Genomic DNA, 26,280 nt, shown 5'->3' with positions numbered 1-26,280 from the left:
CCTTTCACACGTATTGAGAATTGTTTTATGACCCAGCATATAGTCTATCTTGGAAAATGTTCTTATGTATTTAAGAAGAATGTGCATTCCGCAGTTGAGAGAAGACTTTTTGTAAATACATATTAGATTAAGTAGGTTGACAGTGTTTTTCATGCTTCATCTATCCTTACTTATTTTCATCTATTTGTTCTATCAGTTACTTGAAGGAGGGTGATAAAATGTCCAATTACAATTGTGGATTTGTCTACTTCTCTTTTCAGTTTGGCAACTGTTAACTCATTTATTTTGAAGCTCTGTCACTGGGTGCATATACATTTAGGATTATTATGTCTTCTTGATGAATTGATCCCTACAGATCATTATGTAAGGTTCCTCTTTATCTCTGGCAATACTCCCAGTTCTAAAGTCTATTTTGTCTGATATTAATTTGGCCACTCCAGCTTTCTTATGTTTAATATTTGCATGGCATATCTTTATGTTTAATATAAATTCCTTGTAGACAACATATAGTTAGGCTTTGTGTTTTAACAAGTCTGAAAATCTCTTTTAATTAATTAAGTTATTTATTTAAGATAGAGTCTCGCTCTGTTGCCCAGGCTGGAGTGCAGTGGCATGATCTCCGCTCACTGCAACTTCCACCCCTTGGGTTCAAGCGATTTCTCGCCTCCTGAGTAGCTGGGATGACAGGTGCACACCACCATGCCTGGCTAATTTTTGTATTTTTAGTAGAGACAGGGTTTCACCATGTTGGCCAGGCTGGTCTCAAACACCGGGCCTTAAGTTATCCGCCTGCCTCAGCCTCTCAAAGTGGTGGGATTACAGGTGTGAGCCGCTGTACCCAACCTCTTTTAATCTTTTAATTGCAGTGTCTTTAAATGTAATTATCAACACAACGGGTTTAAACTTACTATGTTGCTATTTGTTTTCTATTTGTCACATCTATTCTTTGGTTCCTTTTCCATGGCTTCTTTTGGATCAGGTATATTTTGTTTGTTTTTTTGAGATGGAGTCTGGATCTGTTGCCCAGGCTGAAGTGCAGTGGCGATCTTGGCTCACTGCAACCTCCATCTCCCAGGTTCAAGCAATTCTCTGTCCCAGCTTCCTGAGTTGCTGGGATTATAGGCGTCTACCACCACGCCCAACTAATTTTTGTATTTTTAGTAGAGATGGGGTTTCACCGCCTTGGCCAGGCTGGTCTTGAACTCTTGACCTCAGGATCCACCTGCCTTGGCCTCCTGAAGTGCTGGGATTACAGGCGTGAGCCACTGTGCCCAGCTGCATTTTTTTTTTTTTTAAGATGAGGTTTCACTCTGTTGACCAGACTAGAGTGCTGTGGCATGAACACAGTTCACCACAGACTTGGCTTCCTGGGCTTAAGCAATCCTGCTGCCTCAGCCTCCCAAGTAGCTGGGACTATAGGCATGTGCTACCAAACTGGGCTAATTTTTTCTGTAGAGACAGGGTCTAACCATGTTGCCCAGGCTGGTCTCAAATTCCTGGGCTCAAGTGATCTCCCTGCCTCAGACTCCCAAAGTGCTGGTATTATAGGCCTGAGTCACCATAGCTAGGGTATCTTTAAAAGATTTTACCACCATTAATGGCTTATTAGCTATACCTCTATTTTTTCAGTGGTTACTCTATGGCAGGCACCGGCGAACTATGACTCACGGGCCAAATCTTGTCTGATGTCTGTTTTTGTGAACAGTTTCATTGAAACAATGCCATCACCCATTTGTTTATGTATTATCTATGGCTGCTTTCATAACATAACAGCAGAGTTGGGTAGCTGGAACAAAAACCATATGGCCTACAAGGCCTGAAATATTTATCATCTGAACCTTTATAGAAAAATTTGCTGACCACTGCTCTATGGTTTAAGTTTAAAAATTAAGATCTTGTGACAAAATTGCCTAATTGTACCCCAAATATAAAGTGGCTCAAATACTGACTTAAAAAGTTTATTCTCAGGAGATACAAAAGTCAATTCCAAAGATAATTACTCACATTGTTTTCTTGTTTCTTGTTGTTCTTCAAGAGTGTGATGATACAATTATGAATAAAAAAAGCAAGGGTAAGCACTCCAGTCAGCTGTGGAAACTGAAATCTTATCTCTAGGAGAAAAATAAAAACAAAAACATTAAAACTGACAGTTAGAAAATGAGTAGTGGTAGCCAACAGTTGATTACTAAAAATCAGTTGTCACTGTTTTAGCCGGGGAATGAGAATATTAAAATGTCTTTTAAAAGTTCCTCAAGGCCAGCATTATACTTGGGCAAAGCACTCAAAAGGGGGAAAAAAAAGTATGCTCTGGCTGGGTGTGGTGGCTCACACCTGTAATCCCAACACTTTGGGAGGCCAAGGTGGGCGGATCACCTGAGGTAAGGAGTTTGAGACCAGCCTGGCCAACATGGTGAAACCTTGTCTCTAGTAAAAATACAAAAATTAGCTGAGCGTGGTGGCAGCAGCCTGTAATCTCAGCTACTTGGGAGGCTGAGGCAGGGGAATCGCTTGAACCTGGGAGGCAGAGGCTGTAGTAAGCCGAGATCGCGCCATTGCATTGCGGCCTGGGTGAAAGAGCAAAACTCCATCTCAAAAAAAAAAAAAGTATACTCTGTGCAGGCGCTTTGTATCAATTATTCCTATTTGAGGTCATACAATTGGTATGGGGAAGGGCAGGATTCAAATTTAGGCTCTGTCTGACTTTAAAGTCCTTCATTTTTTTAACACCTGAATTTGCCAGAAAATTACCTCTAGAAAAGGAATTATGAAAGGGCAAACTGGTCATTTAACATTCTTCACTGACAAATCTAAAAAACATTATTTAAAAATAATAGAAATAAATGTCCACCTACAGGGGATTCATTAAATTGAGATACAGTTGTGCAGTGGTATACAGTATCAAAAATTATGTTGTAGAGGCAGTTTCTTTTTTTCCCTATGATTGCAATAGCATACATACTGTGATTTTACTTTTTATTGTTTTATTCTTTTTGAGATAGGTTCTCACTCTGTTACCCAGGCTGGAATGCAGTGGCACAAACACGGCTGACGACAGCCCCAACTTTCTGGGCTCAAGTGATCTTCCTGTCTCAGCTTCCCTGGCAGCTAGGATTATAGGTGCATGCCACCACAGCCAGCTAAGTTTAAAAGAATTTTTTTTTTTTTTTGTAGAGACAGGGTCTCGCCATGTTGTCCAGGCTGGTCTTGAACTCCTGGGCTCAAGTAAAACTCCCACCACAACCTCCCAAAGTGCTGGGATTACAGGCATGAGCCACTGTGCCCAGCCTACTTTTACTTCTAAAATATATGTGTGTGTATAGATGTGTGCATGCAAAGAAAAAAGACTGGGGGAGGGAGGGAGTATCCACAAAAATATAAATAGTGGTTACATCAAGTTATGCAATTTATTTTAAATTAACCACTTACCTATAATCTCTAAATGTTCTGCAATAAACACAAAGCTACTTTAAAGTGAGAATAAAAGAACACTGCAAAAGCACTGCCAATTTCTGTATTGAGGACTGCTAATAGAAGGAAAAAAATTGATTTTATGTAGAATAAAACCATGATTTAATTGAAAATACTGCTGGTCTAGGCAAACCCATCTCAGGGGATTCCTTAGTGTAAAAAGTAGAAATGTATAAAAAATCCACTGATTCTGCTATATTATTTTAGAAAAAGAAGAGAAAACAAGAATCAAGCACTAGCTCTAAAATAAAATAAATAAATCGAAATAAAATAAGATTAGTTTTCAACACATTCTTTTTAATTTAGCTGAATTTCCTGTCTCTCAGAGTAATCAATTCTATTACTTAGTTAAGATACCCTGTAAAGCAATTTGTTATTTCATCCTTTTCTATCTTTTCTAATTAAGGCAAGTAAGACCACTGTTAGGTTTCTAACTTGTCATATTACAGTGGGTAAATAGTCAGCTTTTTCCCATTAACTACCAAAAGCTATCTTTTTGAGAAAATTTCTTGAAAACCTGAGACTCTTTTTAACAGCACTATTGAAATAAAATTCATGTTTCACCCACTTAAAGTGCACAACTAGTTTTTAATTGAACAGTATATTCACAGAGTTGTACAACCATAACCACAGCACTTCATTCCTTTTCTATTGCCAAATAATATCCCATTGTACAGATATACCACATTTTGGCCAGGCGCGGTGGCTCACGACTGTAATCCCAGCACTTTGGGAGGCTGAGGCAGGCAGATCACCTGAGGTCAGCCTGGCCAACATGGTGAAACCCTGCCTCTACTAAAAATACAAAATTAGCTGAGCATGGTGGTGCACGCCTGTAATCCCAGCTACTCAGGAGGCTGAGGCAGGAGAATCACTTGAACCGGGAGGGGGAAGTTGCAGTGAGTTGAGATTGCGCCACTACACTCAAGCTTGGGCAACAGAGTGAGACTCTGTCTCAAAAGAAAAAAGAAAGATATACTACATTTTATTTATCCATTCATTAGTGATAGACACTGGGCCGTTTCCACTTTTGGCTATTATGAATAATGCTGCTATAAACATGCATGTACAAGTTTTTGTGTGGAAAATACACTTTTTTAAAGAACACATTTATGCCATGATTATTACATAATACATTAAATAATAGACTCCTTCACAAAATGGTTTTAAAGAAGCTCCAAACTTCTGCTGCTTACTTTATTCCTTTGAAAAGGCATATCAAGAAAGGATGTAAGCAGGAAGAAGATAATTGCATTATACATATCTGAGAAAGGATTCATATTTGGAATGTATAAATAAATCCTATAAATCAATATAAAAAAACAGACAGTTAAATAGAAAGATAGAAGAAACACTTCAGAAAAGATGAAATCCAAATGGCCAACAAACATATGAAAAGTTGCTAACTCCACTGATCATTACAGAAATGCAAATTAAAACCACATTGTATGTTCCCAACAAAAAGATAAATGTTTGAGGTGATGGATATCCCAATTACCCTGATTTGAACACTACACACTGCATAGAGGTATTAAAATATCCTATGTATCCCCCTAAATATGTACAACTATTTTATGTCAATAAAAATTTTTAATTAAAAAACACAAAACCACAATGTAATACCACATTATATACCCATCAGAAAGGCTGGATGAAAAACACAGAAAGTGCAAGTATTAGTGCACTATAACTTAAATGAACTTCAACTAACAAGTAGAAATGACAAAGGGCCCTGGTTACCACTAACTGCAGGAAACTCAAAATAATCTCAATTGTAGTACTATTTTTAACTTAATAGCATTTATAAAAATGCCCAGCATAAAAAAGATCATTACTTGTTTTAGAATAGCATAACAATGGTTAACTTAAGATCACATTATTGTAATTTATTATTTTGCCAAAACAGCTCACCTGGTACAAAAAATTCTGTTGGTATAAACCAATGAAATTCCAAATGAAATCCCAAGCGAACAGCCTTAAAGGTGACAAGGAAAATCAAATAAAGGACAGATACTGTGCCTGTGAGGAAAAAATTCAGAAACCATTTATTATCTTTGTGTGTTTTACAGATTATTTTAAAATCAAGCATTGTTTTCATAGTCTCAGCAAAGTGTGGGAAACTGTTACCTGCATCGATTATCTCCACTAACACCCAGCTGGGATCTAAAGACTAGAAACAAGTTGAGGGAGTTACCAGAAAAAGAACAAAAAAACTCTATGTAGTAGGCCTAACAAGAACCAGACGGGTTGGGTGTGGTGGCTCACATCCGTAATCCCAGCACTTTGGGAGGCCGAGGTGGGCAGATCACCTGAGGTCAGGAGTTCGAGACCAGCCTGGCCAACATGGCGAAACTTCATCTCTACTAAAAATACAAAAGTTAGCCAGGTGTGATGGCACATGCCTATAATCCCAACTACTCGGAAGGCTGAGACAGGAGAATCACTTGAACTCGAGAAGCAGAGTTTGCAGTGAGCCAAGATTGCACCACTGCACTCCAGCCTGGGCGACAGAGCGAGACTCCATCTCAAAGGAAAAAAAAAAAAAGAATAAGAAAAGAAGAGTCAGATGAAGGTAGCTCATACATTGCTGAATGCAAAACTGCTTCATTTACTTATGAGTTGAGTTTAAGCAGAAGATACAAGCAGAGAGTCCACTATAAAATTGTAGGATTACACAGGATAAAACTAACTTTTATTCTTTGAATTGGAAGTGTTAGAGACAGTCTGTCACAGTATTTAATGTGAGATGGTAAGAAGGTAAAGAAAAAAAAGCAGTGAATGTGGATCAAAAGCATATTTGAGAAAGGTGAGAAGCCAAAATACATGAACAATCTTGATCTAGTATCTAGATGAGGTTTTGACTGGGTAGCACTGCTTGCTAGACGGAGATTCCAGACTCCATTCTCAGGTATTATATACAGGGTAAAATGGGCATTCAGAATTTTTTAGTAGTGTAGAAGGCAGAAGATTATTCCTTTTAAGAAATTAAGTCTAGTCATTATGGAGTAGAGTCAGAAAACTCAGGAAGGCCTTAGATGCTAATTCCTCTAATGAAGCTATGGTTTTAAGAGAAAGGGAAACTACCAACGAAAAGAACAAAAGCAGAATATCCTTAAGGAGCTGGAGAATCAACAATCAACCTGGTTGGAAGTCTGGTGATTGTTGTGCCCAGTTGGGCAAATCCTTCTATAAGTTTATATTATTTTAAAAGATCTGTTTCATAGAAAAGTTGGCAAGCAAATCAGGAAACCACGAATGAGTGATATAAGCAGTACTGTGGGTTTGGAGATTAGCTGATTCATAAAGGATGAAAACAAGACGCCAGAGCTTATATAACCACAACTCTCCATCTTCTGTGTGTCTATGGCAGCTTACAGTGAATTCTGTACCTGAGGCAGACAGGCAAAGAGAAATAATTTTAACTTTTCCTTTGGTCTTCTGGAAACCTAGAAGCCACTGCCTTGTTCCTTGATATGATGGGTTATTTATTTATTTACTTATTGAGACAGAGTTTTCACTCTTGTTGCCTAATGGCATGATCTCGGCTCACTGCAACCTCCACCTCCTGGGTTTAAGCAATTCTCCTGCCTCAGCCTCCCGAGTAGCTGGGATTACAGACATGCGCCACCACGCCTGGCTAAGTTTGTATTTTTAGTAGAGACAAGGTTTCTCCATGTTGGTCAGGTTGATCTCGAACTCCTGACCTCAGGTTATCCGCCTGCCTCAGCTTCCCAAAGTGCTAGGATTACAGGTGTGAGCCACCGCACCTGGCCTATCTATTTATTTTATGCTCTAGATTGCCTGCCAAAGATCACATCCACAGGGAGGAGGTGAAATTGTATGGTTTATGTGGAGTTATCAATTCCTTATGAATGATATCCTTGTCTTTAGTTAGCCAGATCTGAACTTTCACTGGGAGGTTCCTTTTGCCATCTTTTTTTTTTTTTTTTTTTTTTGAGACACAGTCTCGTTTTGTCACCCAGGCTGGAGTACAGTGGTGTGATCTCAGCTCACTGCAACCTCCACCTCCTGGGTTCAAGCAATTCTCTGCCTTAGCCTTCCAAGTAGCTGGGATTACAGGCGCCTGCCACCACGCCCGACTAATTTTTGTATTTTTAATAGAGACGGGGTTTCACCATCTTGGCCAAGCTGGTCTTGAACTCCTGACCTTGTGATCCACCTGCCCTGACCTCCCAAAGTGTTGGGATTACAGGTGTGAGCCACCGCATCTGGCCCCTTTTGCCATTTTAAGTGGAGTAAAAACATTCGTTTAGTGGTTTTTGAAAAGCAGGGCTCACAGAAAGAGGTCTATTCCTTAAAGAAGGCAATAGTGTTCTAAGAAAAAAAAAAAGCACTGAGGAAGAGAGCAAAAGCAGAATAAACCTAAGAAGCCTGACATAGAGAATGATTTCCCAGGTTCAAAGTCAGGTGACAATCCTGCATAATACTCTTAGAGACTATAGGAAAAAACATTCTATAACCTTCCTTAGTAAGTTCTGTTTCCAACCGTTAGAATTGAGAATTCCTATAAGATCCAATTTGGATCTCTCCTCCTGAAATTTTCATCTATTTCATCTAGTTGTATCCTCAGAGGAAATGAGGAAGAATTGTTCAGTAAGTTTAGAATGAGAAACCAAATAATTCGTGTCTCAAAAAAAAAAAAAAAACCACAACCAAACCAAAACTGGTCATCTACACTTTTCTCCATGCCAAACTCCATAAAAAAATAGAAAAAATCAGGTTATCATAAGAATGAACAACTTGCCAGGCACGGTAGCTCACACCTGTAATCCCAGCACTTTGGGAGGCCGAGGCAGGTCAATCACCTAAGGTCAGGGGTTCAAGACCAGCCTGGAGAACATGATGAAACCCCACCTCTACTAAAAATACAAAATTAGCTGGGTGTGGTGGCACACACCTGTAATCCCACCTACTTGGGAGGCTGAGGCACAAGAATTGCTTGAACCCTGGAGGCAGAGGTTGCAGTGAGCTGAGACTGGGCCATTGCACTCCACCCTGGGCAACAAGAGCGAAACTCCATCTCAAAAAAAAAAAAAAAAAAGAAAAAGAAAAAGAAAAAAACAAAACAAAAACGAATGAACAAATTAAACACAGATGAACAGGCTTGGAAGGTAACTCCCCAATCAGACCATATTTCCCTAGACTCCACCATGTATTCTATTACACAAAGTCTCCATAATTCATCGGTACTACTTACCTAGGATATTAAATTTTGAAAAAAATGAAGGAGATTTGAAATTGAGCAGTGGAAGGAGGAGCCCTACAAGATAAAAGGGCACTGTCCTGGACTTATCCCACCACTTTTCAAACTGTTGGGCTCCTGTGTCATTGGCATAGAAAATCATAGAGCTGTTGTCAGGATGGCCTCCACTCCCGGCACTTGGACAAATCACTGCAATAGGAAAGTACCAGATTAGAGAAGATGACCAAAAAAAAAAAAACCCAAAAAACAAAAAACGAAAAAGCAAAAAAACAGAAAATGACTGCCTCTAGAGACAGACACTTGCTCTACCAACCTCAACTTTTTCCAGGAGCCTAAATGTCTCCTTTCTGGAAAAAATAGAGGGTTAATTTTAAGAATATTAGTACTCCTTCACCTAAAAATAAGTAAAAGTGAGGGAATCTTTAAAATTTCTGAGATATTATCTTTATTTTTATTTATTTATTTTTTGAGACAGAGTCTCGCTCTGTCGCCCAGGCTGGAGTACAGTGGCGTGATGTTGGCTCACTGCAACCTCTGCCTCCTGGATTCAAGCGATTCTCTTGTCTCAGCCTCTCAAGTAGCTGTAACTACAGGCACACATCACCATGCCCAGCTAATTTTTGTATTTTTAGTAGAGAGGGCATTTCGCCACGTTGCTCAGGCTGGTCTCGAACTCCTGACCTCAGGTGATCCACCCACTTTGGCTTCCCAAAGTGCTGGCATTACAGGCGTGAGCTACCGTGCCCAGCCCTGAGATATTATCTTTAAACTCTACTAGAAACTATAAAAATATCCCACCAAATATCCCTTGGTTCCACTGCCAGAGAGAAAATACTGGGCTGGATGGTGTTTGGTCTTATTTACACAATAATATAAAAAATATCATTTAGGGTGACTGTTTATTACACTAATAACCCATACAAAGGTCAAAGAGCAGGTTTCTTTTAACAGCAAACAAAAATCTATGGGTTTGGAATAAAAAGCAAACATCATTGAAACAGCTGCCATGGTATAATCACTGATAAAAATGCAAGAATCTTGAATCTCAACAATCCAAAATGATTCTGGAAGTTGATCACATTTGATAGAAGCCTAAGAGTCCAGATGATATCCAGACGGCTGGGAAATCAGTAAAATGTATGTATGTTTTTTTTTTTTTTTGAGATGGAGTCTCGCTGTGTCACTCAGGCTGGAGTGCAGTGGTGCAATCTCGGCTCACTGCAACCTCCACCTCCTGGGGTCAAGTGATTCTCCTACCTCAGCCTCCTGAGGAGCTGGGATTACAGGCGCAAGCCACCATGCCGGGCTAATTTTTGTATTTTTAGTAGAGACAGGGTTTCACCATGCTGGCCAAGCTGGTCTCCAACTCTTGACCTCGTGGTCTGCCCGCCTCGGCCTCCCAAAGTGCTGGGATTATAGGCCTGAGCCACTGTGCCTGGCCTAAATGTATGTTTCTTACATACTGATCTACAAGTGGCAATTTCTTCTGTTATCAGACAGAATACCAGCCATTCTCATTGTGTTTCTAATGTCACAATAGAGTTTTTGCTAATAATCAGTTCTTCGTAAAGAACTCTTAATGCAGATAGAAAATATTCATCTTAAGTAACCCTTATACTCATCATTTGTCAAAGAGAAAGAATATTCATTGTCAGTTCTATTTTTAATTTTATTGTCTATCCATTATTTGGCATGCCACAAAGCCAAACATTTAATTTTCTTTCTCCTTCTTAGTCAACATTTTAGTGTGCTTTTTTTCTTCTATGCTCTGGACAGAAATTTTCTTGTGCTAATTATAGTGGTTAAAAGCACAGACTATGGCGCAGTGGCTCATTCCTCTAATCCTAGCACTTTGGGAGGCTGAGGCAGGAGGATCACTTGAGGCCAGGAGTTTGAGAGTAGCCTAGAAAACATGGCAACCCTGTCTCTACAAGAATAACAAAATTTTGCTGGATGGGATGTGTAACTGTAGTTCCAGTTACTCGGGTGGTGGAGGTGGGAGGATTGCTGAAACCCAGGAGTACCAGGTTGTAGTGAGCTATGATCATGCCACTATAGGCCAACCTAGGCAACAGAGAGAGATCTCATCTTAAAAAAAAAAAAAAGAGCACAGGCTGTGGATGGAAGTTAACTGACTGAATAATGAATTCCCAACTCTGCCACTTAATATTTAGGTGTCCTTGGATGAAATTAACTACTATGTTCCCTGGTCTCTTCACCTGGAAAATGGAGTTGACAGTATCTACCACTTAGGGTTGCCGTAAAACATTTAATGTAATGCCTGCACATAGGCATTCAATAAATGTTAGCTGTAATTTATTTATTTATTTTTTTGAGACGGGGTCTCACTCTGTCACTCAGGCTGGAGGGCAGTGGCGTAACTATGGCTCACTGTAGCCTCAACCCCTCAGGCTCAAGTGATCCTCCTGCCTCAGCCTCCCGAGTAGCTCGGAATGCAGGCACATGCCACTATGGCCAGCTAATTAATTTTTTTTTTTTTTTGTAGAGACAGTGTCTTGCTATGTTGCCCAGGCTGATGTCAAAGTCCTGGGCTCAAGCAATCCTCCTGCCTCGGCCTCTCAAAGTGTTAAAATTAAAAGCATGAGCCACTATGCCCAGTAGCTAAAATTTTTTACATTAACTGAAATGGATTGTTTCATACTCTCACTGTTTACTACACTGTTCAAAATAAACATTAGCAGAGAAATCAAGAAGTGCTGGATATAAGATATCACTATATAAAGTAAACTGACTTTGCTGATGGTGTTCTCTAAATCATCAATGTGACTGTGATATTTATTACCTTAATGATGAACTGACTCCCTACTGGAGAAGTACTATTAACTTTAGATATTAGTAAACTAGTTTCATCAATTAATATTAGAATAGGTACAGTAAAATAATTTTCTTTTTAAATACAAGGACGTTATTTGGTTCTTTGAAAATTCTGATGTAAGGGATAGGGCACAAGAGATTTTAGTATAATAATTCAAAGGTATATGTGTGTGTGTCCACAGGAATAAAAGCTAGTACTTTGCTCACTCATTTTCTAGCATTAACAAAAGACAGGTTTAATTAGGGGGAAAAGTAAGATAATGAGTAGCAAACACTGGAATGTAAACTTCATGAGAGGAGGGACTTTTGTCTGTTCATTATTATATCCCCAGAGCCTACAATAGTTCCTGACACATAGTAGGTTTAATAAATGTGTTTAATGAATTATCCTCTTAGTGATCAATGTGCATCTCCATCAACATGACATCAGTTTAGTATCCCTGAAATCTAAATACATAAAGCTTTAGGTGATGTTCAAGTTTAACAGCATAACTGTTACCAAAGTTATATTAACGTTTATATTCACTTTCCCTGTAACTGTCATATTGGATTAAACCCATTGGCCACAATGGTTTATTTTTTAAAAATAAAGAAAAATTTCTAAGAAATTAATTTCTTTTGGAGCCGAAGCTTCAATTTGTTTTTCCATATTTAGTTACTAACCTCTGTTTATTACTAGAAAATGAATTCTTTTACAGGTTACAAATTTGTATAGCCTATATATTAATAACTAAAACAACAGATCTCTAAAACTAAGTTAACTGAGAACTACGCTTCTAGACATCTGACATAATTAATAGTGATATAGGTTCTTGAAAATATTGATTATTCACAGGCAAATATGGATACTGTAGATAAAATTATGAGTTGTATAATATGAACTAAATGTTGCCTAGCTCACATTAATACAACCTATTGCCTGGTTACATTAACACAGCCTTTTTGGAGGTTCTTTTTTGAAAAACACACTAACCACCAACAATTTAGTAGCAGCTCAGTAAACATAATAATTTTGTACTAATCATTTACCTAAAATAAGGTCACATGTTCTACCTTAAATCCTTTTTGGAGCAAGGTGGAGAGTAAAGAAACAAACAACATCCCAAACTACTTACCAGGGTTGCTATTATTGGTACTCAGTATAGTGTCTGTGTCATTAATGTGATGAATAAAATCTAAAAATAAAGGAAAAAATATAGTTTAACACTTAATGAAAGATACTAAATCTATTACTCTCGAAGGTCTTTTATTTATAAAAATCTTTTTTTTTTTTTCTTTCTTTGAGACGGAGTCTCACTCTGTTGCCTAGGCTGGAGTGCAGTGGCGCGATCTCGGCTCACCGCAAGCTCCGCCTCCCGAGTTCACGCCATTCTCCTGTCTCAGCCTCGCAAGTAGCTTGGACTACAGGCGCCCGCCACCACTCCCGGCTAATTTTTTGTATTTTTTTTAGCAGACACAGGTTTCACCGTGTTAGCCAGGATAGTCTCGATCTCCTGACTTTATGTTCCATGCACCTCAGCCTCCCAAAGTGCTAGGATTACAGGCATGAGCCACTGCACCCGGCCTATAAAAATCTTTTAATATTTGTGTAGTAATCTAGTACACTGAACCAAGACTACTTCACTGTTAACATAGCTTCACCTTCTACAGTTTTCTTCACTTATAGGCATGATAATGGTTTTTTTTTTTTTTTTTTTTTTTTTTTTTTTTTTTTTTTTTTGAGACGGAGTCTCGCTCTGTCGCCCAGGCTGGAGTGCAGTGGCCGGATCTCAGCTCACTGCAAGCTCCGCCTCCCGGGTTTACGCCATTCTCCTGCCTCAGCCTCCCGAGTAGCTGGGACTACAGGCGCCCACCACCTCGCCCGGCTAGTTTTTTGTATTTTTTAGTAGAGACGGGGTTTCACCGTGTTGGCCAGGATGGTCTCGATCTCCTGACCTCGTGATCTACCCATCTCAGCCTCCCAAGGTGCTGGGATTACAGGCTTGAGCCATCGCACCCGGCCAGGCATGATAATGTTAATGGCTTCACAGTTCCACTGTGGAAAATCTTTACATAATTGAAGATTTCAGAAAAACCTATCCACAACACTGAATGAATGATAGTTTAAAGCCCCGGAATAAAGGTATGTATGTAAGTTTTCTTTTATACTCACACGAAAGTTACATCTCACATAGAGTACAGTTCTAAAGTGTGCAAAAAGGGGAAACTCATACACAGCTAACCTTATCTGGAAAATCAATTAAAGTTTTTTTTTTTACAAAGTACAATACATACTTTTATAGATCTAAGGCCATATACGAATTGTTATGCACATAAAGAACCACTGAATTAGACTAAAGGAAGTAACAAAGAATAAAGCACATGCAGATGGCTGAGCATTCATCATTCTACAGTGAAAGAGAGAACAGGCAGAGAATGTTTACTTGCCTCAGGGGATTTACTTTATTCTGTTTGCTATTAACCTTCTATAACCTGAGTAAGCATTAATAAAAGTATTTGTTGTGAAACCTGAATAAGATAGTAAAAGGTGCTGGGTTAGGTTTTAAGGTCATAAAACTAAGTTAAATAGTTGAATTATTCATATTCACTGTATGTTTCTCAAGATAGAATTAAAAAAAAAAAACAGTGTAGTACTCTGGGTTTTTATAATATCTCCAAGAGTTGTTTATGATTTAACATTGGAATTTATGAATCTTTGCGTAATTTCTTGATGCCAAAGACTTACAAGGCTAGTAAAATCTTGACACAAAGTGTACTGGGTTAAATAGCATTCCTCTTACCCCAATTTTATGTCCACTAGAAACCTCAGAATGTGACCTTTTTAAAAATAGAGTCTTTGTAGATATAATCAAGTTAAGATGAGGTCATAATAGATTAGGGTGGGCCCTAAAGCCAGTGAATGATGTCTTTTATTTTATTTTATTTTTATCTTTTTGAGACAGAATCTTGCTGTCACCCAGGCTGGGGTGCAGTCGCATGACTGCAACCTCTATCTCCCAGGTTCAAGAAATTCTCCTGCCTCAGCCTCCCGAGTAGCTGAAATTACAGGCACCTGCCACCACACCCAGCTAATTTTTGTATTTTTAGTAGAGACAGGGTTTCGCCATGTTGGCCAGGCTGGTCTCAAACTCCTGACCTCAGGTGATCCACCTGTCTCGGCCTCCCAGAGTGCTGGGATTACAGGCATGAGCCACTGTACCCAGCCCAATTTATAGGAAGAGGGAAATTTGGACACAGACACACAGAGGGAAGAGGGCCATGTGAAGAAGGAGGGAGAAACTGGAGTGATGCACCTACTTGCCAAGGAATGCCAGAGACCACCAGCAACCAACAAAGGTTAGGAAGAGGCAAGGAAGGATTCTTCCCTAGAGCCTTAGGAGGGACCAGGGCCCTGTTCACCCTTTGATTTCACATCTCTAGTATCCATAGTTATGAAAGAATCCGTGTTGTTGTAAGCATATTAATGGTAATTTGTTACTGCACCCTTGGGAAACTAACACACCAAGGCTCATGGACAGCAGGAAAAAAAACCACAGGCCAATATTTGTTAGGAAAAGACACAAAAGGTCTAAACAAATGTTAAAAAAAGCAAACTCAATCCAGTCAGGCATTTGAAAAATATATGTCATGACTAAGTTTACCCCACAATACAAGGATGCTTTAAATTTTACAAACTGTATTCATTTAATTCATCATATTGATAAAGGAGAAAATTTAATTAAGATAATCTCTTGATTGTCTCAGTATATTTTGATTATCTCAAGAGATGTAGAATAAGTACTTGATAAAATTCAACCACTTTAATAAAAATGCTTAATAAGACAACAGATGGAAGTGTCTTTAAATTATTAAAGCGTACAACTGATATCCCACAACAAACATAATATTGTGAAACATTAGAAAGATTTCCTTATGAACAATATAAGAATATCTGCAGGCACTGCTTCAATGCAACTTCACGCTTAAAAATAAAAACCATCAACATATACATATAGATACACACACGTTTATATGTATCTGTGTATGTATATATAATTACATGTCTATAAATATAAATGTATGTATACATATATGAACTATTAAAAAATAACAGGAAAGGTTTATTTTATTTTTATTTGAGATGGAGTCTCGCTCTTGTTGCCCAGGCTGGAGTGCAGTGGCACGACCATGGCTTACTGCAACCTCCACCTCCCAGGTTCAAGTGGTTCTCCTGCCTCAGCCTCCTGAGTAGCAGGGATTAGAGGGGCCCACCGCCACGCCTGGGCGATTTTTGTACTTTTAGTAGAGACGGGGTTTCGCTGTGCTGGCCAGGCTGATCTCGAACTCCTGACCTCAGGTGATCTGCCTGCCTTGGCCTCCCAAACTGCTGAGATTATAGGCGTGAGCCACTAAGCCCAGCCAGAAAGCTTTTTAAATTCACAGATGATATGATTATTTAAATAGGAAATACAAAGTGCATCCACAAAATTTTTATTTTTTATTTCTATTTTTTTTTTGAGACGGAGTCTCACTGTGTCACCCAGGCTGGAGTGCAGTGGCATGATCTCCGCTCACTGCAAGCTCTGCCCCACCGGGTTCGTGCCATTCTCCTGCCTCAGCCTCCCGAGTAGCTGGGACTATAGGCACCAGCCACCAAGGCTGGCTAATTTTTTTGTATTTTTAGTAGAGACAGGGTTTCACCGTGTTGACCAGGATGGTCTCGATCTCCTGACCTCGTGATCCACCCACCTCGGCCTGCCAAAGTGCTGGGATTACAGGCGTGAGCCATCATGCCCAGCTACAAAATTTTTAGAATCAGTAAGAGTTCAGTAAGTTTGCTAGATTCAAGATAAACATTCAAGGGGCAGGGCACGGTGGCTCATGACTGTAATCCCAGCACTTTGGGAGGCCAAGGCGGGCAGACTACTTGAACTCAGGAGTTCAAGACCAGCCTGGGCAACATGACGAAACCTGTCTCTACAAAAAATACAAAAATTATCCAGGCATGGTGGTGGTATTTGCCTGTAGTCCCAGCTAGATCGGGAGGCTGAGGTGAGAGGATCACCTGAGCCTGGAGAGGTCAAGGCTACAGTGAGTTGTGATCACACCACTGCACCCCAGAGGCTGGGTGAAAGAGTGGGACCCTGTCTCAAAAAAAAAAAAAAAAAAAAAAAAACATTCAAAATGTAATTAGGTTCTTTTATAACAGCAACAAATAATTTGACTGTATAATCAAAAATATATCATTGCTTTCTGGGAAGATGGAAATGTTCTATTTGTTGAAGGAGGTGTGGGTTGTATAGATGTATGTATGTATAATTAAGACTTGTTTATTTCAATGAGTAAATTCTATCTAAAAGAAGCACTATATATATACTAATAGTTGAACTAGGTGGGGAGTGGGAGTAGCATGGTTTATGTCATCTTAATGGATGTGATGTTAGTCTCAAAAGAGACAAAATTCATTCTCAGGGGGTGAAAGAAACTCTTCTTACAGATAAAGCATATATATGTATACAGTTCATAAAGAGATTTACAGTGTATCTTTGGTATTAAAATTTCATGGGAGGGGTGATCAGAAAAAAACATCTAAAAGGCTCCTTGAAGGGACAATAATGAAAAAATGGTTGAAAAACACGACTATAGATGATTTTAAAATGACAGAATGTTGATAACTGTTTAAACTAGGTAAGGAGAAATTATACTATTCTGTTTTTTTGGTATGTGTTTGAGATTTTTTATATTTTATTATAAAAAATACGCAGTTTTTATACTGCGTATTTGTATACTAAAACTATAGTTACAGAAAAAATGTTAAGATCCCGAGGAAAAAGTCCACAAAAAAAGGATATGTAAGATCTTCATCAAAAAAAAATTTGAAAACCTAAATAAACAAAGAACTATGCCATGCCAAAGTCATGAATAGGAAGACTCAGTATCTAAATGATATAAATTCTCTCCACATCAATAAATCCAATGCAATGTCAATCAAATTCTAACTCAATATGCAACAATATCAATTACTGTACTGTGTACCAACTGATAAAATCAATGCAATTCCAATCAAATTCTGATTGGAATTTTGTGGAACTTGGTAAGTTGATTCTAAAATGTATATGGAAGAGTTGTGAATCATAATGGAGAAAAACAGTAATTTTAAAATAAAAAACTTTTGAATAACATAGAGCTACCATATAAAAAGAGAAGACAAGTCACTAATTAGAAGATATTTGCAACACAATAATGGATAAAAGGTTAGTATTCAAACTTTACAGAGTTCCTATAGGTAAGAAAAGGACCAATAACCTGATAGAAAAATGGGCAAAGGATATGAATAAGCTATTTAATGGTCAACATAATTAAGAAAAGATGATTAATGCCACTCCTTATGAGGAGAAATGCAAATTAAAACCACATCCTGATGGCAAAATTTAAGTCTGATAATACTGAGTGTGAGTGAGGATGTGGAACAAGGGGAGCTTTCATAAACTGTTGGCAGGAGTGTTAAATGGTACAAGCATGATAAAGAACAATTCTGCAATTTCAAGTAAGGTTGAAAATATGAATATCTTAAGTTCCAGAAATGTGTCTATAAGGTCCATAGCTTGGAGAAACTCCCTGCCATGTACACAAGGAGACAGAAATAAGGATGTTTAATAAAGCCTTGCACAATAAGTGAAAACAAATGTTTATCAATGAGAACAGATAAAAAAGTTGTATATTCATATTACTAAATATTACAAACAATTAGAATGAACTTTGTGTATTAATAGAGATGATGAAAGACAGAAAGCAAGTTGCAAAAGCATTTGCGTAGATTAAAAACAAGCCACCTGGCGCCGCGGCTCACACCTGTAATCCCAGCACTTTGGGAGGCTGAGGTGGGCGGATCATGACGTCAGGAGATAGAGACCATCCTGGCCAACATGGTGAAACCTTGTCTCTATTAAAAATACAAAAATTAGCTGGGTGTGGTGGTGCACACCTGTGACCTCCGCTACTCGGGAGGCTGAGGCAGGAGAACTGCTTGAACCTGGGAGGTGGAGATTGCAGTGAGCTGAGATCTCACTACTGCACTCCAGCCTGGCGACAGAGTGAGACTCCATCTCAAAAAAACAAAACAAAAAACCCCCAAAAAACAAAACAAAAAAACCCCAAATAGTATATGTTGCTCTTATATTCATGCAGTAAAAGTCCAAAAAGTGCATGGGATTGATAAACACCAAATTAAGAGAAGGAAAATGAGATGGAGAAGGAGTGCATGTGGGGCTTCCACACTATCCATAATATTTTCTTTTTATAGGAATACAGAACTAACTAAGCACAGTGGCTTGTGTCTATAATTTTTTTTTTTTTTTTTTGAGATGGAGTCTTGCTCTGTTGCCCAGGCTGGAGTGCAGTGGCACAATCTCAGTCACTGCAACCTCTGCCTCCCAGGTTCAAGAGATTCTCGTGACTCAGGCTCCCAAGTAGCTGGGATCACAGGCATGTGCCACCACACCAAGCTAATTTTTGTATTTTTAGTAGAGACGGGGTTTCACCATGTTAGCCGGGCTGGTCTCGAATTCCTGAGTTCAGGTGATCCACCCGCCTCGTCCTCCCAAAGTGCTGTGATTACAGGCATGAGCCACCACACCTGGCTTATGCCTATAATTCAAGCCACTTAGCAAGCTGAGATGGGAGAATCGCCTGAGGCCAGGAGGTAGAAACTAGCCTAGGCAACATACTGACACTCTGTCTCTACAAAAAAAAAAAAAAAAAAAAAAAGAGATCTAATAAAAATAAGACAAATGAGACCCCAAAACTCATTAGTCAGTATACTGGTATTTATATTAGCTTTTGCATTTTTTTGTAGTTTGAAATATTTCATAGTTCTTTAAAAACAATAAAGATGCTTGAGGCCAGGCGTAGTGGCTCATGCCTGTAATCCCAGCACTTTGGGAGGCCGAGGTGGGAGGATTACTTGAGGTCAGGAGTTTGAGACCAGCCTGGCCAACATGGTGAAACCCCATCCCTAAAAATACAAAAATTAGCTGAGTATTATCATGGGCGCTTATAATCCCAGCTACTCAGAAGGCCAAAGCAGAAGAATCACTTGAACCTGGGAGGTGGAGGTTGCAGTGATCCAAGTTGTGTCACAGCACTCCAGCTTGGGTGACAGAGCAAGACTCCGTCTCAAAAAAACCCCAAAAAAACAATAAAAATGCTTGGCAATAAAAATTATAAAGTTAATTTTATTCTTTAAAGTTTAAAATAAAACAGAATTTATCTCCCTCATTCAAAGGCTCTTAGGGAAATTAGCTGTTGTGATTATGTTAGGACTTATTTTGAAATTTGGTTTTCACATAAATCCAGATTTTAAATATATGTTTTATTTAAAGCTGCTAAACATACATTAAACTTTAGGTTTAGTGAAAACTTTAGTAAAACCTTTATATGGAAAAAGGTTTGGTATCTTATACAATAAACTTCCAGTTCAGTACAGTGGCATGAGCCTGTAACCAGGAGGCTGAGGTGGGGGGATCACTTGAGCCCAGGAGTTTGAGACCAGCCAGGGCAACATAGCAAGGCCCTGTCTCAAAAAAAGGAAAAAAAAAATTTCATTAAGTAAAAAAATGAACTTCCTCTATCCAACCTAAAAAAAATTATAAAAAGTATTTGGACTGATTTCTAAGATTCTCTTCAGAATTTAAGTAGCTGATTTAGATAAATCATAATTCTGTGATATATAAATATTAATAACATATTTATCACATAAATTCCATTATTCTTTGACTTCCTAATCTTACATCCTAATATGTTGAAAATAAGTGGCTGAAATTTGTTTCCCCTAGAGTCTACATATCAAATTCTTTAGTGAAACAAACTTAAAAGATCTGCTGGATTATAGATATATTTTATATTAACTAAAGATTTTGGAGGAATATTATTCATTCAAAGATTAATGTTTGGAAATAAGCGTACACTATATTTGAGATCACAACCACAGAAAGCAAACTGAATAAAATATATTTTCCAAAATTATATATGTTACTTCTTATTTTATTTATCCCAAGTCCTAGAATTTAAGGCTAGAACTAACATTACAGTGGTAATTGCATTTGAAAATACTGTGTTAAAAGCATATGATATAGATACTTACTAAAAATAAACTTTCCAGTATTAAAAAGAAAATTTGACATAAGCACCCAATAAACTATCATTGCTCCAATGAGAGACACCAAGGAGAAAAGGAGACTCGACCACTGCCCAAAGGAGCCGAAATAATGTCTGCAGACATCTGGATATTCCCAGGTAGTGGTATCCAACGAAGCTAGATAAAGTAAGAGAAAGAATAAAACTAAATGTTGAACATATATTCCATATTCATAATCTGTGTTCCCCAAATAAACTCAAAATATTTGGCGAAATATTATGGGTATTCTATCGCTAGACATTAGAATATATTATGAGATAATAAAATTAAAACATTATAGAAAAATAAAAAAAGAAATGTAAATAAAATAGTACAGGTAACCTGAGAAACAGATTACAGTATCATAACATTTTATTATTAATAAAAGCAAGTAATAAACTAAGGTTAGACAAATACATCAGTAAGAGCCAGAAAATATTATGTAATATTGGGCATATTCGAACAACAACATTGGGGAAAGTTTCTTGAGTCACACTTTCTACCACATGCCAATATAAATTTCAGAAAACTGAGTCAAACAGACTGGGCGTGATGGCTCATGTCTATAATTCCAGAACGTTCGCAGGCCGAGGTGGGTAGATCACTTGAGGTCAGGAGTTTGAGATCAGCCTGGTCAACATGGTGAAACCCCGTATCTACCAAAAAACACAAAAAAAATTAGCTGGGCATAGTGGCACGCCTGTAGTCCCAGCTACTCTGGAGGCTGAGGCGTAAGAATCGTTTGACCTGGGAGGCAGAGGTTGCAATGAGCTGAGATCATGCCACTGTACTCCAGTCTAGATGACAGAGCAAGACTTCATCTCAAAAAAAAAAAAAAAAAAAAAAAAAGAAAGAAAAGAAAAGAAAATTAAATAACAAAAAAGTTAAAAAACATAATGTAGAAATAGAACATGAAAGGTTATCCTCTCCTAGCAACTGAAGAAACAAATTACAATGAAAAAGACAAAGAGGGCTGGGCATGGTGGCTCAGGTCTATAATCCCAGCACTTTGAGAGGCTGAGGTGGACAGATTGCTTGAGCCTAGGAGTTGGAGACCAGCCTGAGCAACATGGCAAAATCCCATATTTACAAAAATACAAAAATTAGCTAGGTGTGGTGGCGTGCACCTGTAGTCCCAGCTACTCAGGAGGCTGAGGTGGGAGGATCCCTTGAGACCAGGAGGTTGAGGCTGCAGTGAACCATGATCCCACCACTGCACCAAAAAGAAAGTAATTTAAAAGAATACAGAAAGTATATATAAAATATTTTTAGAAGAGTATTCTTGAGAATAGCAAAAACAAGCAATGACTTTAACATACGACATAGGGCAATGATTAAACAAATACAATAGAGCTGCCATGCGCAACTGTATACAATCATTAAGAGACACAAATGGTGATTGTAGAAACATAACGTACTAAAAAATAGGTAATAAAGTAGAAGACAACTAAAATACAACATGATTAACTTTAAAAAGCATGTATTTAGAGATTCCTATCATTTAGGATATAAATTTACATAAGAAAACAAAAAACTAAAACCATTTGCTTTTCCATGATAGGGTTATTATATTAACAATATAAACTTTGTGTTTTACATTTCAATGTTCAAGAAAGAATATAGATAAGTATAACCTATGAAAGAGTATATTAATTGTCATCAAAGGATAATTGTACAGTCTTTTTTCCTCTATGATCCCATGCTTTGAACTACTTTGAAATAATTGTCATGGTTGATGAATACGGAAAAACTGAAGTTCTGCCATCTTTGAAGCAAAATATGGCAGCTAGTACATGGCAGAAAGCAGTGATAAGCCTGAAAAGTTGGGGACATTAGAATATAATTCACATCTAGATAAAGAATGTGAGGACAATATCACTATAAAGAATAACTGTTTTGCCTGGGTGCAGTGGCTCGTGCCTGTAAGCACTTTGGGAGGCCGAGGCAGGTGGATCAACTTGAGGTCAGAAGTTTGAGACCAGCCTGGCCAACATGGCGAAACACCATCTCTACAAAAAATACAAAAATTGCTGGGCACGGTGGCTCATGCCTGTAATCCCAGCACTTTGGGAGGCCGAGGCGGGTGGATCACGAGGTCAGGAGATCGAGACCATGGTGAAACCCCATCTCTACTAAAAATACAAAAAATTAGTCAGGCCCGGTGGCAGGAACCTGTAGTCCCAGCTACTTGGAAGGCTTAGGCAGGAGAATGGCGTGAACCCAGGAGGCGTAGCTTGCAGTGAGCCGTAGCTTGCAGATCCTGCCACTGCACTCCAGCCTGGGTGACAGAATGAGACTGTGTTTCAAAAAAAAAAAGAAAAAGAAAAAGAAAAAAAATACAAAAATTAGCCAGGCATGGTGGTGGGCGCCAGTAGTCCCAGCTACAGGGGAGGCTGAGGCATGAGAATTGCTTGTCTGGGAGGAGGAGGTTGCAGTGAGCTGAGTGACTCTTAGCATTTCTAATAAAATTATCTTTTGACTGATAATATAATTCTAAGTCTTTTCTAGTTTTTATATTTAGGGTTTTTTTTTTTTTTTGCTGCATTTGACAATATCTCCAAAAAAACTGATTAATTTTGAACATTTCTATGTTTTCTTGACTTTAATGAAAACTGCTTTAGCATTTCATAATTTTAGAATGGTGCTGGTACTTGTCTGGGAATAAATAGACTTTGTTATTTTTAAGTAGTGCTTTTCACTTAGAGTTTTAATCAGAAACAGGTGCTGAATTCTATTAAGTACCTTTTTGATAGCAATTGAAGCAATTATCAATTTTCCTTTAATTTGTTAATGTAGTGAATTATGTTGGATTTCTTAATAATGAAACATTCTTGCATTACTGGAATAAACCTTATCTTAGACACAGGATATGCTTTTGATACGCTGTTGGATTCTATATGATAATGTTTTACAAATAAATTTTACATCTATATATTATTTTCTTTATTTTTGGTCATGTCAGGCTTTGTGTTATGGGTGTGTGGACTTTGTAAACTGAATTGGTGGAAGATTTTTATTTTGTTTTATTTTATTTTATTTTGAGACACAGTCTCACTCCATCACCCAGGCTGAAGTACAGTGGCACAATCTTGGCTCACTGCAACCTCCACTTCCTGGGTTCAAGCAATTCTTGGGCCTCAGCCTCTCTTCTTTTTAAATGGTGTGGAATAATTTAATAACATGGGAGTTAACAGTTATACAGCCAATAATCCCAGCATTTTGGGAGGCTGAGGTGAGCAGATCACTTGAACCCAGTAGTTCGAGACCAACCTGAGCAAGATGGTGAAACCCTGTCTCTATGAAAAACACAAAAAATTAACCGGGCATGATGGCATGCACCTGTAGTCCCAGCTACCCGGGAGGCTGAGGTGGGAGAATCACCTGTGCCCGGGAGGTCCGGGCAGCAGTGAGTTGTGACAGCACTGCTGCATTCCAGCCTGGGTGACAGAGTGAGACCCTGTCTCAGAAAGAAAAAAAAAGAAAAGAAAGAAAAGAAAAGAAAAGAAAAGAAAAGTTATAGAGAGAACTCTCTGGGGGCTCTGTCCCAATTTTAAATTAGATGCTGAATTAGATAAGATATGAACTTACTGTATATGTTTAAAGAAGTCTTCCAAGTTTAGCCACAATTTGCCTTAGAAACCAGAGGCTAAAATTATCTCCTTTTACCATTTAGAAACCAGAATGAATCCTCTCTCAAGACTTTTTTATTCTTTTTTTTTTTTTTTTTTTTTTTTTTTTAAGATGGAGTATTGCTACAGTGCCAAGGCTGGCCTCAAACTTCTGGACTAAAGTGATCTTCCCACCTATGCCTCCTGAGTTGCTGGGACTACAGGCACACACCACCAGGTCTGGCTTCTCAAGACTTTTAAACAAATACTCGCCCAATGACTAACACTAGATCTGGTTAACATAAAGAAGAAAGCTGCTTAGTAGGCACAGAAAAAAACTGGAGGCAAAGTCTGGTCTGTTGATTCATACTTGCTAAGATTTAATGAAATAATGCATGTTTGTTTAGGTCCTAGACTACTTTAAAACAACCTAAAAAATATATTTCCCTGATCCAGAATATGTAGATAGAGTAGAGGTAAGGTGTTCACACAACTTCAAATATTCATTACTAGAGAGTTGCTTACATTTTCATATTTAGGAGATTCTAACATTTAGATCTTTTGGTATCAATAGGTAAAAACAAGTCACCATTAACTGACAGGAAGCATAGAATTCTCAATTTAGTTCTAGCAAAGACATTATTTTATAAATATGAGTTTTTAAATGATTCTTATGAAGAAACTAGCACCACAGTGAATGCTCTCTGCAAGTAACTCCCAGCTTCTCTGAATTTCAAAGGCAGCCACTAATATATTATTAACAAATTCAATTTAGCTGAAAGCAATGAATTACAGAAGTAAATCTTTAGGTACAAAGTAGACAGTTGACGCACATGTGGCATATACACACTAGTGACCTGCCTCAAAGGGAAATGCTTATTAATACCCATAATCTATTGTCACTGTGTCAAATTCTTACATATCATAGTCCGTGATTTCACTACTCGGTAGCAGCAATAAAGTGTTAAAAGGCCCATCAGTATGATGACACACATTCCAGTAGTAAATCCAGCCTGTTTAAAAATAAAAGTATAAAACAGCATACATCATCATGTAAGCACAAATTCATATGCAATTATTTTACCCTAAACAATCATGGTAAAAACTTGACAACTCATGAAAAACTAAATATAACCATCTATTTTCTTTCATGAATTTTATGTAGATTCATTAAAACCTCTGTTATAAAACTTGCAATATAAAGAGAAAATCATTTAGGCAAAAAGTGTGCTGAAAAATTAGTATTACCTGTTTTATGCCCCAAGGAATGCTTAGTATAGATGTTCCCATCATGGTATTCCAAATCATAAAACTGAAAACACAGAGTAATAGCAGTAAAAAAAATGGAGTTTGCCTCTTCAAACATTTGAATTGAGACAAAAAATAACCAGTAATTTTCATTCACATACAGTTTAAGTCATGCTCCAAAAAGCCATTTCACTCACATGGTTACTAAACTGGTGTTTTTACCGTATCCTTCAGTGTAACTTTGAAGTTTATAAGCAGAGCCCAATGGGCTATACACATAGCACTCTTCTGGACCTGGAACTACATGGTCTGGGGCAATCTGGTAAAAAGGAAACATAGAGAAATGTCAGAACCAGGAAATGCAAAATGGGATATTTTCTACACATCACATCACCTGACTCTAGACACCTTTTTTTTTTTTTGTTTTTTTGAATGGAGTCTTGCTCTGTCGCCCAGGCTGGAGTGCAGTGATGCAATCTTGGCTCACTGCAAGTGCCACCTCCCAGGTTCACGCCATTCTCCTGCCTTGGCCTCCCGAGTAGCTGGGACTACAGGCGCCCGCCACCATGCCTGGCTAATTTTTTGTATTTTTTTTAGAGATGGGGTTTCACAGTGTTAGCCAGGATGGTCTCGATCTCCTGACCTCATGACCCACCCGCCTCAGCCTCCCAAAGTGCTGGGATTATAGGCGTGAGCCACCATGCCTGGCCCTCTAGACACATTTTAACTATCATAAACAAGTA

The 26,280-nt window shown here is 38.2% G+C and overlaps 1 protein-coding gene across 12 annotated transcripts in view; it reads right to left on the bottom strand.

Annotated features, from left to right (window-relative positions):
• SLC38A9 (solute carrier family 38 member 9) overlaps positions 1-26,280 on the bottom strand; it is an 87,954-nt gene that overhangs the window by 19,792 nt on the left and 41,882 nt on the right. For 11 of the 12 annotated variants that reach the window (XR_007726725.1, XR_007726724.1, XM_050795135.1 and 8 more), the window contains 8 exons: positions 25,735-25,856; positions 25,538-25,601; positions 25,209-25,302; positions 20,649-20,819; positions 12,643-12,702; positions 8,687-8,881; positions 5,380-5,487; positions 2,005-2,111 (listed from right to left, as the gene is read on the bottom strand). Coding sequence is in view for 10 of the 12 variants with exons in the window: in XM_050795135.1 (XP_050651092.1) it covers positions 2,005-2,111; positions 5,380-5,487; positions 8,687-8,881; positions 12,643-12,702; positions 20,649-20,819; positions 25,209-25,302; positions 25,538-25,601; positions 25,735-25,856 (921 nt within the window). In the remaining 2 variants the exon portion in view is untranslated. The remainder of the gene's footprint in view (positions 1-2,004; positions 2,112-5,379; positions 5,488-8,686; positions 8,882-12,642; positions 12,703-20,648; positions 20,820-25,208; positions 25,303-25,537; positions 25,602-25,734; positions 25,857-26,280) is intronic. The other variant, XM_050795136.1, reaches the window with a different exon arrangement.

The sequence above is a fragment of the Macaca thibetana genome, chromosome 6, assembly GCF_024542745.1.
Source record: "Macaca thibetana thibetana isolate TM-01 chromosome 6, ASM2454274v1, whole genome shotgun sequence".
NCBI lineage: Eukaryota > Metazoa > Chordata > Mammalia > Primates > Cercopithecidae > Macaca > Macaca thibetana.
This window is presented reverse-complemented; position numbering and strand designations above follow the sequence as displayed.